Source organism: Mytilus galloprovincialis, chromosome 10 (assembly GCF_965363235.1).
Source record: "Mytilus galloprovincialis chromosome 10, xbMytGall1.hap1.1, whole genome shotgun sequence".
Lineage (NCBI taxonomy): Eukaryota > Metazoa > Mollusca > Bivalvia > Mytilida > Mytilidae > Mytilus > Mytilus galloprovincialis.
In genome coordinates this window covers 22251988-22263493 of record NC_134847.1, presented here as the reverse complement: position 1 = coordinate 22263493, position 11506 = coordinate 22251988, and the positions used below count along the sequence as shown (strand labels likewise).

Sequence of the window (11506 nt, the reverse complement as noted above, 5' to 3'; positions counted from 1 at the left end):
GTTATTGATAATTGGTATGCAGTTGTATAAGCATTGGCCTATATCATTTCCATGAAGATTATTTGGCCCACCCTCTCAGTCATGGTCTGTTGACTGAAACTTTTGCTTAGTTTTCATGTATTAGTTTGTGATAAGGTCTAGTTTATGGTGAACCACTAGTAAGTTTGGGTTAACTTTTCCTATTTAATAATATGAGTGGTCGGTTCAAATAACTTGGAAATTAATATATAAAATATAGAACAAGGCCTTTTACAAGGGAAAATATGAGGAAAATAGAAATTGTTTGATTTACGCCATGAAAACCAAGTCTTCCAGTGGCACGTATTAAAGGCATATCAAGACGAGTTAATGTATGTCTGTTTAGTGCTAGGACGACACACTGAGCTGCAATATCAATTTGCCATTTCACATTGTTAAGTCCACAGGAAACCACATCAACCTGCCTGGGCAAATTGTTCTGACTCCAACAAATATTATGATCATAGATTTTTAGTGTTTGATCACTAGAAATGAAAATAAGTGTTTTCCAATCGATATGTTGAATATAAAAAGTGAATTATATCCACAAAAAATAGTAAAGACAGCATTATTGTTACAACATTGCACTTTAATGAACATGTATGCTGGGACTAGTAATATGTATTTTTGATTTAAAACTTGAACACTTTTGTTTGAACTTTACATTGTTACATATATTTGTTTAAATATTCATTTACAATGGCAGTTTCTACACATCAAATATGTTGTTTAGGGACCATGTTTCTGTCCACACATTTTTGGTGAAACCACTAGGCAGCCATGCAGCAACAAGTGATGGAGCAACAAGTGATGCAGCAATGTGCACATCAGTTTTGCAGGCTTTACAATTCCACTCTGCAGTATCCAATTTTGAAGTTATAGATCTTTCAATGGTTGTAAATATAGGAAGATGTGGTATGAGTGCCAATGAGACAACTTTACATCCAAGTCACAATTTATAAAAGTAAACCATTATAGGTCAAAGTACGGCCTTCAACACGGAGCCTTGGCTCACACTGAACAGCAAGCTATAAAGGGCCCCAACAGTTACTGTGTGAAAACCATTCAAACAGGAAAACCAACAGGCAAATCTATATAAAAAATAGAAACGAGAAACACCATACATATGAACTTAGACAGACGACAACTACTGTACGTCAGATTCCTGACTTAGGACAGGTGCAAACATTTGCAGCAGGATCAAACGTTTTAATGGTACCAAACTTTCTACATTTTCTGAAACAATAGTTTAACATCACTACAAAGAAAAACACACTATAAAATATCAATTGGAAGGCTTGACTATAAAAAAATGCAAATAAACACACAATGAACGAATTAATGCCATGCTTCAGATGAAAAATATTTTTTACTCTCATGATGTTTATACATGTATTTTCATTAACTATTTAGTTTAAAACATGGGAGGTTGTTTTATGTTGTCTTTTAATATAATTGCATCCCAATTTTTAATTGTTCACCCAAAGCAAATTTGTTTGGTTATAGGAATCACTTCATCTCCGGTTCAAAGTAAAATGACAGTAAAAAGGCTAGATGTGCAGTAATAACATAGAAGTTAAAACTTTTAATCTTGCTGCATTGCACCTTGGAACAGAATATCTATAAGCCTATGTATGTTCCTGATTGAACCATTGAACTATATTTTTCACCTTACTAACTCATGCTTTCTGGGCGTTTCCCAGACCCTTAATAGGAAAAGTTCTGCTTTAATAATTTTTTTACAATATTTTAGTCTCAAGCAAAATGTATAGATTCAGTGTAAGGCCTTAGTTTTTAGGGATAACATCACAAATATGTAGGATAAAGCAAATATGTAATTCACATAGTTAAGTATATGGCTATTGATTTTTGGTATTTTGGTTTGCCAATTTTATCTTTTATATACTGTACCTGTTATTTTTTTTTTCAAATTAAGTTAAGTGGGGGTTGAGTTTTAATGACATAACTACATGTATGTCAAGTAAGTTTTTATAACACATTTCATTTACAACTTGATGTAACTCCTAACTAGGATACAATTTAAAATACTTTAAAGTAGTAAAGGTGTAACAAGAGTGCACACGCAGAAATGTCTCGACTTCTTTACTAATCATTGATATTATGTTGATAGTCCTAAATATAAAGCTTTATTACTACTGTCACATAAACTTAAAACATTAACCAAGAAAATAAATATAGATCAATAAACAATGAAAAAGGTCAGATGTACCATGCCAGGCAGACATGTACAGTTAACAATTCTGCTACACAACAAATATAGTTGACTTATTGTTTATAGTATAAGACAGAGTGCACACACTGAAATGTCTCGCCTTCTTTACTAATCATTGATAGTATGTTGATAGTCCTAAATATAAAGCTTTACTACAACTGTCACTTAAACTTCACATTAACCAAGAAAGCTAAACATTGACCAATGAACCATGAAATTAAGGTCAAGGTCAGATGAACCATTTCAGAAAGACATGTACAGCTAACAATTCTTTCATACAACAAATATAGTTGACCTACCGCTTATAGTTAAAGATAAACAGACCAAAACATTAAAACTTAACACTGAACAATGAACCATGAAAATGAGGTCAAGGTCAAATAAACCTGCACGACTAATATATAGATCATAAAATATTTCCATACACCAAATATAGTTAACATATTGCATATAGTATTAAAAAAAAAGACCAAAACTCAAAAATTTAACTTTGACCACTGAACCATGAAAATGAGGTCAAGGTCAGATGACACCTGCCAACTAGACATGTACACCTTACAATCCTTCCATACACCAAATATAGAAGACCTATTGCATATAGTATAAGAAAAACAGACCAAAACACAAAAACTTATCTATAACCACTGAACCATAACAATGAGGTCAAGGTCAGATGACACCTGCCGGTTAGACATGTACACCTTACAGTCCTTCCATACACCAAATATACAAGACCTATAACTTATAGTATCTGAGATATGGACTTGACCACCAAAACTTAACCTTGTTCACTGATCCATGAAACGAGGTCATGGTCAAGTGAAAACTGTCTGACGGGCAACAGGACCTTGCAAGGTACGCACATACCAAATATAGTTATCCTATTACTTATAATAAGAGAGAATTTAGCATTACAAAAAATTTTAACTTTTTTTTCAAGTAGTCACTGAACCATGAAAATGAGGTCAAGGACATTGGACATGTGACTGATAGAAACTTTGTAACATTACGCATCTAGGACTTCCACCTTCTAAAATATAAAGTTTTTAAGAAGTTAGCTAACGCCGCCACAAAAGTTGCAGGGTCAACAAAAAACAGACCAAAACACAACCAGATGCTCCACAGGGTGCAGCTTTATACGACCGCAGAGGTCGAACCCTGAACAGTTGGGGCTAGTATGGGCACAACATTAAAGCTTGATACAGCTCTGAATTTGGATTGTGATTACATCGTTGACACAACATAGGTTTCTGACACAGAATGAATGTCGTATAAGAACTTAAACTTAAAAATTTTAAATTGGACATTTACCTATTATGATCCAATATCCAAAATCTAAATACATGGTTAGATTCAGCATATCATAGAACCCCAAGAATTCAATTTTTGATGAAATCAAACAAAGTTTAATTTTGGCCCCTTTTGGCCCCTATTTCCTATTCAATTTTTGTTGAAATCAAATATAGTTTAATTTGGGGGACCCCAATTTTGACCAACTTGAAAACTGGGCCCATAATCAAACAAGATGCTCTGCAGGGCGCAGCTTTATACGACCGCAGATGTTGAACCCTGAACAGTTGGGGCAAGTATGGACACAACATTCAAGCTGGATTCATCTCTAAAGTTGGATTGTGATTAAATAGTTGACACAGCATAGGTTTCTGACACAGAATGAATGTGGTCTAATAAACTTAAAATTTGTTTTTTGCCTTTGAGCAATTCACTATGCTGTTGAATATTAATCCTCTCAAAATAAAATTGAGAATGGAAATGGGGAATGTGCCAAAGAGACAACAACCCTACCATAGAGCAGACAACAGCAGAAGGTCACCAACAGGTCTTCAATGCAACAAGAAATTGTCGCACCCGGAGTCGTCCTTCAGCTGGCCCCTAAACAAATATTTACTGGTTCAGTGATAATGAACTCCATACTAAACTCCAAATTGTACACAAGAAACTAAAAGTTAAAATAATACAAGACTAACAAAGACCAGAGGCTCCTGACTTGGGACAGCGGAAAAATGTGGCGGAGATAAACATGTTTGTGAGATCTCAACCCTCCCCTAATACCTCTAGCCAATGCAGAAAAGTAAACGCATAACAATACGCACATTAAAATCTGTTCAAGAGTAGTCCGAGTCTGATGTCAGAAGATGTAACCAAAGAAAATATACAAAATATACTGTGCAATTGAAAATTTCTTGCTATTGCACAATACTGTGCAATTGAAGATTTGTTGCTAATGCTGAATACTGTGCAATTGAAAATTTCTTGCTATTGCACAATACTTAATATAATAATTTTGGACCCCGATTTGAACCAACTTGAAGAAAACTGGGCCAATAATAAAAAATCTAAGTACTTTTTTAGATTCAGCATATCAAAGAACCCCAAGGATTCATTTTTTGTTAAAATCAAACTAAGTTTAATTTTGGACCTTAATGTAGACCAATTTGAAAACGGGACCAAAAATTAAGAATCTACATACACATTTAGATTTGGCATATCAAAGAACCTCAATTATTCAATTTTTGATGAAATCAAACAAAGTTTAATTTTGGACCCTTTGGGCCCCTTATTCCTAAACTGTTGGGACCAAAATTTCCAAAATCAATCACAACCTTCCTTTTGTAGTCATAAACCTTGTGTTTAAATTTCATAGATTTCTTTTTACTTAAACTAAAGTTATAGTGGGAAAACCAAAAGTATTCGGACGACGACGCTGATGCCAGCGTGATACCAATATACAACCAAAAAATTTTCAATTTTTGCGGTCGTATAAAAACTAAGTACATGTTTAGATTCAGCATATCAAAGAACCCCAAGAATTCAATTTTTGTTAAAATCAAACTTAGTTTAATTTTGGACCCTTTGGACCTTAATGTAAACCAATCTGAAAACGGAACCAAAATTAAGAATATAAATACACAGTTAGATTAGGCATATCAAAGAACCCCCATAGTTCAATTTTTGATGAAATCAAACAAAGTTTAATTTTGGATCCTTTTGGCCCCTAATTCCTAAACTGTTGGAACTAAAACTCCCAAAATCAATATCAATCTTCCTTTTGTGGTCATTAACCTTGTGTTAAAATTTCATAGATTTCTATTTACTTATACTAAAGTTATTGTGCAAAAACCAAGAAAATGATTATTTAGGACCTTTTTTTGGCCCCTAATTCCTAAACTGTTGGGACCAAAACTTCCAAAATCAATCCCAACCTTCCTTTTGTGGTCATAAACCTTATGTTAAATTTTCATACATTTCTATTTACTTATACTAAAGTTAGACGAAAAAATTCAATTTCATATGAAGCTTAGTTTTGTTAAGCAAATTATAGAATGTATCGTTTTCTGTATTATTTAAGAGATTTAGTATTACATCAGCTTTATTGTATCTCTTATTTACTGACAATAATTTTAATATTATAAACCATCTCCAATGACTTTAATCAATCCAAATAATCTACAGGAATTTTCTTTAAAATATCTTATTTGTAAGTTGTTTCTTTCATGTTTCTTGTTTTTAAAATTGAGAATGGAAATGGGGAATGTGTCAAAGAGACAACAACCCGACCAAATAAAAAACAACAGCAGAGGGTCACCAACAGGTCTTCAATGTAGCGAGAAATTCCCGCACCCGGAGGCATCCTTCAGCTGGCCCCTAAACAAATATATACTAGTCCAGTGATAATGAACGCCATATTTTAGTCTGACGATCGCATGTAAAATGTTAAAAAATTGAAAATAATTATGCATTTTTTAGGGTGTGTGCCATTTTTATAGCTGCATCAGGTACAAAACATAGTTACATAATCGACCAGGTTACGAAATGACAAGCATTCAATTACAACAAAAATCGGCAAGATTTTGCTAGGGAATGTAAGTAAGGGTGAAGGAAAACACTGTTGACATCTTTTCAATGTTCACATAAAAAATAACAGTGCAGGAAATACAAATGATTTTTTTTTTTGGATAGGGGAAGCGGGAATATAAAATTTAATTTTTTTCCTGTTTAGTAAAAATTATGTGCGGATGATCAAGAAATTAAATTGGTTTGGCCTAATATGGTTATTAGCAGACATAGCAATCCATACTCAGTGTTTTAGAGAGCTTTTTCTGAGTAGTAACAACAAATTATTACTGAAAGGGAAGCTTTTTATGTCCCTATCTGGAATGTGGAGTAAATTTGTGTTTTACGTAAAAACTTATAGAAACCTCCATGGAGTCAAGATAACTTTTATATTGAAATATAATAAAGAAGATGTGGTATGATTGCCAATGAGACAACTCTCCACACGAGACCAAATGACACAGAAATTAACAATTTTAGGCCAACCTTCAACCTTCAACAATGAGAAAAGTTCATTGAGCTTGAATTCTTTAATTACTCATTTATTATCACATTTCTTTCATTGATGAATGAAAGTTACCCTATCATTTTTATTTATTGGCCTAAAAAGTCCTTTAGTGGTATTTATTAAATTTGCAAGTTGTAGGAAATTAATCCTGCAATTCATTGCAGTAAAAAAATTTAGGGTCATAAACACATATATATATATATATTGGGTGTTTCAAAGCACCATTATTTATTTATTTTGTGTTTCTATATAATATTTAGGTTGCATGGTTACTTAAGGTTGTACCCAGGTTAAAAGGGGTGAACAATTGATTGGTTAACTTCCAGAAGTTCTGGTGATTTTTTTTTCTCATAAGCAATGAAATGTTTTGTGAAACTTTGTCTATAGTACTGGACAGAATTAAACTTTACTCATGCCAAGTATTTCTTTATTTGACACAAAGATAAATTCTGCACAATTTTTTGAGAAGTCCAAATTTAACAAAGACTTATAGGGGAAAATCAATGATGGTATTTCACCTTAAAAGTAACTTCTTACAGGATATTTTATATTTACAATTTTATTTATGCAGAGTAGACATGGCATTCAAATCACTAAAATTCTATTGTTAATAACCATGGTAACTTTTAAAAAGCCTGTTCACCAAATATGTACAAAAGATATTTATATTGAACATAAATTTAAATCTGTTTTATATCATTTTCAATTATACAAATAATTCAAAACTGAGTGTATTGGATGTCTTTTTGTATATATTTTAGGTCTCTGCCACTGTAGATTTCTTTCCCATAACCACAACTTTTTTTATTTCATCCATTTGTAAATTAGCTTCTGACTCCAAGGCTGAAAACTCATCTTTCTTTTCTTCATTTCCCTGGACTTTCATCATCTTCATTATCAAATCTAAAAAAAATATGTAAGAGTAGCAGGGCTGACAATTTGTAAAAGGGTATAGATTACATATAGGTTGATATTAAAGTGCAGCTGTAATGATCTGTGATTAGTATGTTCGATCAGTATCATGATAGTTGTTTAAAGCTTTGGGATACTTGTTAAACAGGATTTCTTGCTATTACGCAATACCTGGCAGGGGCGGATCCAGGATTTTGGAAAGGGGGAGCGAAGTTTTTAAAGATTGCCGAGTGGATGGAGGCGAAATATTTTGGGGACCTTTTTGGGGTTAAAAATATAAAAATATGTATAATATGCACTTTTTAACGGTTCCTGGCGTGGGGCATGTACATTTTGTAGTTGCTGTAAAGTGTAAGGGTTGAACATTTTTGATGCTGTATTCTCTTTATTAATTGCCTATCATAAAATAATAGTATAGATCCAAAGCTATGTACTGATAAATTTGATGTGGGACTTGTCAGTAAAAAATTAGACATGGAAAATTCTCCCCATTTTGTTGTAAGTTAAGTTATCATAACCTCACAGATTTCTTGTTGTAAATAAGATATACGACTAGCTATTCAATGAAATTTAAAATACGACGGACACCAGTTAAAAAAGACAAAGAAGCAATTTTTATCCAAATGTTTGGTTGATATGTAGGACTCTAAAGTGCGATGGTACTCTAAAGTGCGATGGTGACGCTAAAGTGCGATGGTCTACGCTAAAGTACGATTGTGTATCACGCTAAAGTGCGATGGTTGTTTGTTTGCTAAAGTACGATAGAGTCTCACGCTATTTATAGTGCGATGGATCAAAGCGTAATGTTAAAGCGCTTAAAATGTTAAATATCACGGATATTAATAAATTGTCTTTTTGCAAAAGCTAGTATGCTAAGGTTTTATTTATAACATACCTACATGTAGGCTTTCAATGATAATGATCCGGTAAGCTTAAGTGATTGTTTTTGAATTTAATAGACTGACCACGTGATAATTATTAAAATGGTAATTTAATTTAGGGGTGACAAAAATCTATATATCCTATATATTTTGATAATTAGCGCAGCTTACAGTTTACATGTAGTCTATCCCTTATGTGAACATCTTCCTTAAAGTCGTCATCGTAATTTACAAATACAAATTTCGTTCATTGTGTAACATTTATTTGTTTAAATCGTAATTTAAATGAGAGAAAAATGCAATGTTCTCCGAGCTTTCTCCTTTTTCGCAGCTAGTACAAATACAGGTTGTATTTTCCTACAATGTACAAAATAATGTTTTAGCGGACAATTTATGATTTACACATGAAAACATGTACCTTTATTTTACCGACTTTAATTTTTAATAAAATCGACAATATTTTAACGGGGACCGACAAAGCACGGTTAGGTTTGAATTAAGTAAGGCATGGACGTTTTGTTTAAAGTTGTTAATTAAATATTCTACATTTATTTTTCGGCATGCATGTTCATTTTTTTTTTATAAACGACTGTTCACGTCATAATCCATAGTACGTTTATTACGTCTATAATTTCGCGGACCGTCGCACTTTAGCGTATAGAACCATCGTACTTTAGCGTAGACCATCGCACTTTAGCGTGACCATCGTACTTTAGCGTCCCCATCGCACTTTAGAGTCCTACAGATATGTTTCAACTAACAAAATTAAGGGAAGGCAGGGTTTCCAAATCAACCAAAAGCTACGAATGAATCTGAAATGACAACAAATTTATGAACGACAGTCAAAAAATGGAGACATAAAGGCCACACCCAGCAGGCAGGTTGCAGTATGGTCTTGAGAAAAAGTGTTTGATATATCAGTTCGGCGACATTCCTGTTAGACATGCAAACCCCTGCCACAAAAAAAATATGCCCATTTTTATTCATCATGTTCATTTAATGATAAATAATTCTGTTGGAAATTTTCATTTCTAATAGCAAAAACAGTGGACAAGATTATTGCTTTCAATCCAGTACCGTCAATTTTTTTATATAAGGCAAAAATCAGAGTCATTTTATTCTCTCTCAAATATCTCAGATTGTCTCCTCAAATCAAATGGTTCGTACCTTAGACTTTAAATATATCTAGAGCTTATACTGACTGGGGATCATTATTCACCTATGTTGTTTTAAAATAGGCTGGGGCGCTTGGGGTTAAACATGTTTTAGTAAGTAATTAATATTTCCGTGTAACTTTTTTATGAGAGTGTAATAGTCTATAGAGTATTACTTTCTGTTTGGTGGAATAGTGAAATAGAAGTCAATACGTTCTTGCTCAATCCCATGTTGCTTTGGAGGTGTCATGATTGTCATCCTCAGCCTAAGCAATGTGTTACTGTAATTTGGATTTCAAAATGACTGATTGATGTTTTTTCGACGCACTGGTCAACTCCAAAATAGCAAATCACATGACTTTGACAATCAGTAAATTACAGCGAAAAATATCTTTATGACTCCTTTATGAGTAAATTATTGTCGCATAAAAATTAAATACTAGAGTACACAGAAATGGCAAAATTCATGAAGTCTAGTCTGATTAATCATTTTTACAAAAAAAATAAAAAGCCCGAGCAAAGGGGGGTGACGCCCTCTAAACCCCCCCTCTGGATCCGCCACTGCCTGGTATTGAAACTTTCTGTAAAATTTATAGAGATCCATTAACTAAAGTTATTGTACATCCCCAAATTTATAACCATTTTTCCTACAAAAAAAATGGTGTTCTATGCATAATTCAAAACTTTTTTTAAATTAAGATCTAAATAATCAAAAGATCTATTTTAAAATTATCTCCCATGGAAACATATTGTAATTTCATATAAAAACATATTAACATTTTTTAATTTAAATTTATGACTGGTTATTATGAAAATAGAAGTTTTTTCAAAAGAAAATAGTATGAAAGGTTAGTTTGGACATTTTTATAAAAATTATTGCGAACCCTATGGTAGTTTTCCATAGATTCACCTGCAAGTTACCTGTCCATTTAAACTTTTGGCAGTTCTATTGTCCCATCTAACAAATACAACAGGTATTGTTCTCTGTGTAGTTTATTCACTCAGACCTTTAAATTTCTTCTAGGAGAAATATATCACTCATTGATTAATCTACCTGAGTAAAAAATTGAACTGTCAATGAAGAAAAAATACTTATACCAATACTAAGTAAGGACTCACAAAACTGCATGTGGTGTTGTATTTATTCATACCTGGAGTAACTCGTTTTTAATGTGTTCAATATTACATTTGTAATACTGATTCAAAAATTAAAAGTTGATTTCTGATCAAATATTCAATATTTTTGTGTGTTTGATAAATAAAAAATTGAATATTATTATTTTTAAATTAAGGTCTTCATAAACATAAGTCTATAAATGAACAACAACAAAAACATGTAAATTCATTGGAAAATACTAAAAAATGTGTCTGAAATAAACTTTTTAGTATTAAATCAGATTTTATATTGAACAGATTGAATATATATTAATGATAATATTGAATAAATACAATATTGCATACAGTTTATGTGAGTTATTAGAAGTATTTCAATAAAAAAGAAGATAATTTTTTGGTCAGGTAAATTAATCAATGAGTGATATATTTCTCCTAGAAGAAATTTAAAGGTCCCAGTGAATAAACTACACAGAGAACAATACCTGTTGTATTTGTTAGATGGGACAATAGGACTTACAAAAGTTTAAATGGACAGGTAACTTGCAGGTGAATCTATGGAAAACTAAGATAGGGTTCGCAATAAGGATGTATATAAGATAAAACAAGTTGCAATGGGAAGAAAAATTTAAATAAACTGAAAAAAAGTGGAGAGCAACACTAAATTCAATCAAGTCACAGTTGCTGTATACAAAATTTGAATTGTTCAAAATATCAAGGATTTTCGTCCAAAGGAATAGATTAACTTAGCTGTATTTGGCAAAACCTTATGAAATGTAAGGTCCTCAATGTTCTCTAAATTACAGGGTTATCAATAAGACAAGTCAATGAGAAC

At 32.3% G+C, this 11506-nt stretch overlaps 1 protein-coding gene across 1 annotated transcript in view; it reads right to left on the bottom strand.

The window, feature by feature from the left end:
* Positions 1 to 7016: 7016 nt before the first annotated feature.
* The window catches only part of LOC143047172 (E3 UFM1-protein ligase 1-like), a 40223-nt gene continuing 35733 nt past the window's right edge, over positions 7017 to 11506 (bottom strand). The window contains exon 17 of the mRNA XM_076220151.1: positions 7017 to 7514. Within this exon, the coding sequence (XP_076076266.1) occupies positions 7369 to 7514 (146 nt within the window). The 3' untranslated portion in view covers positions 7017 to 7368. The remainder of the gene's footprint in view (positions 7515 to 11506) is intronic.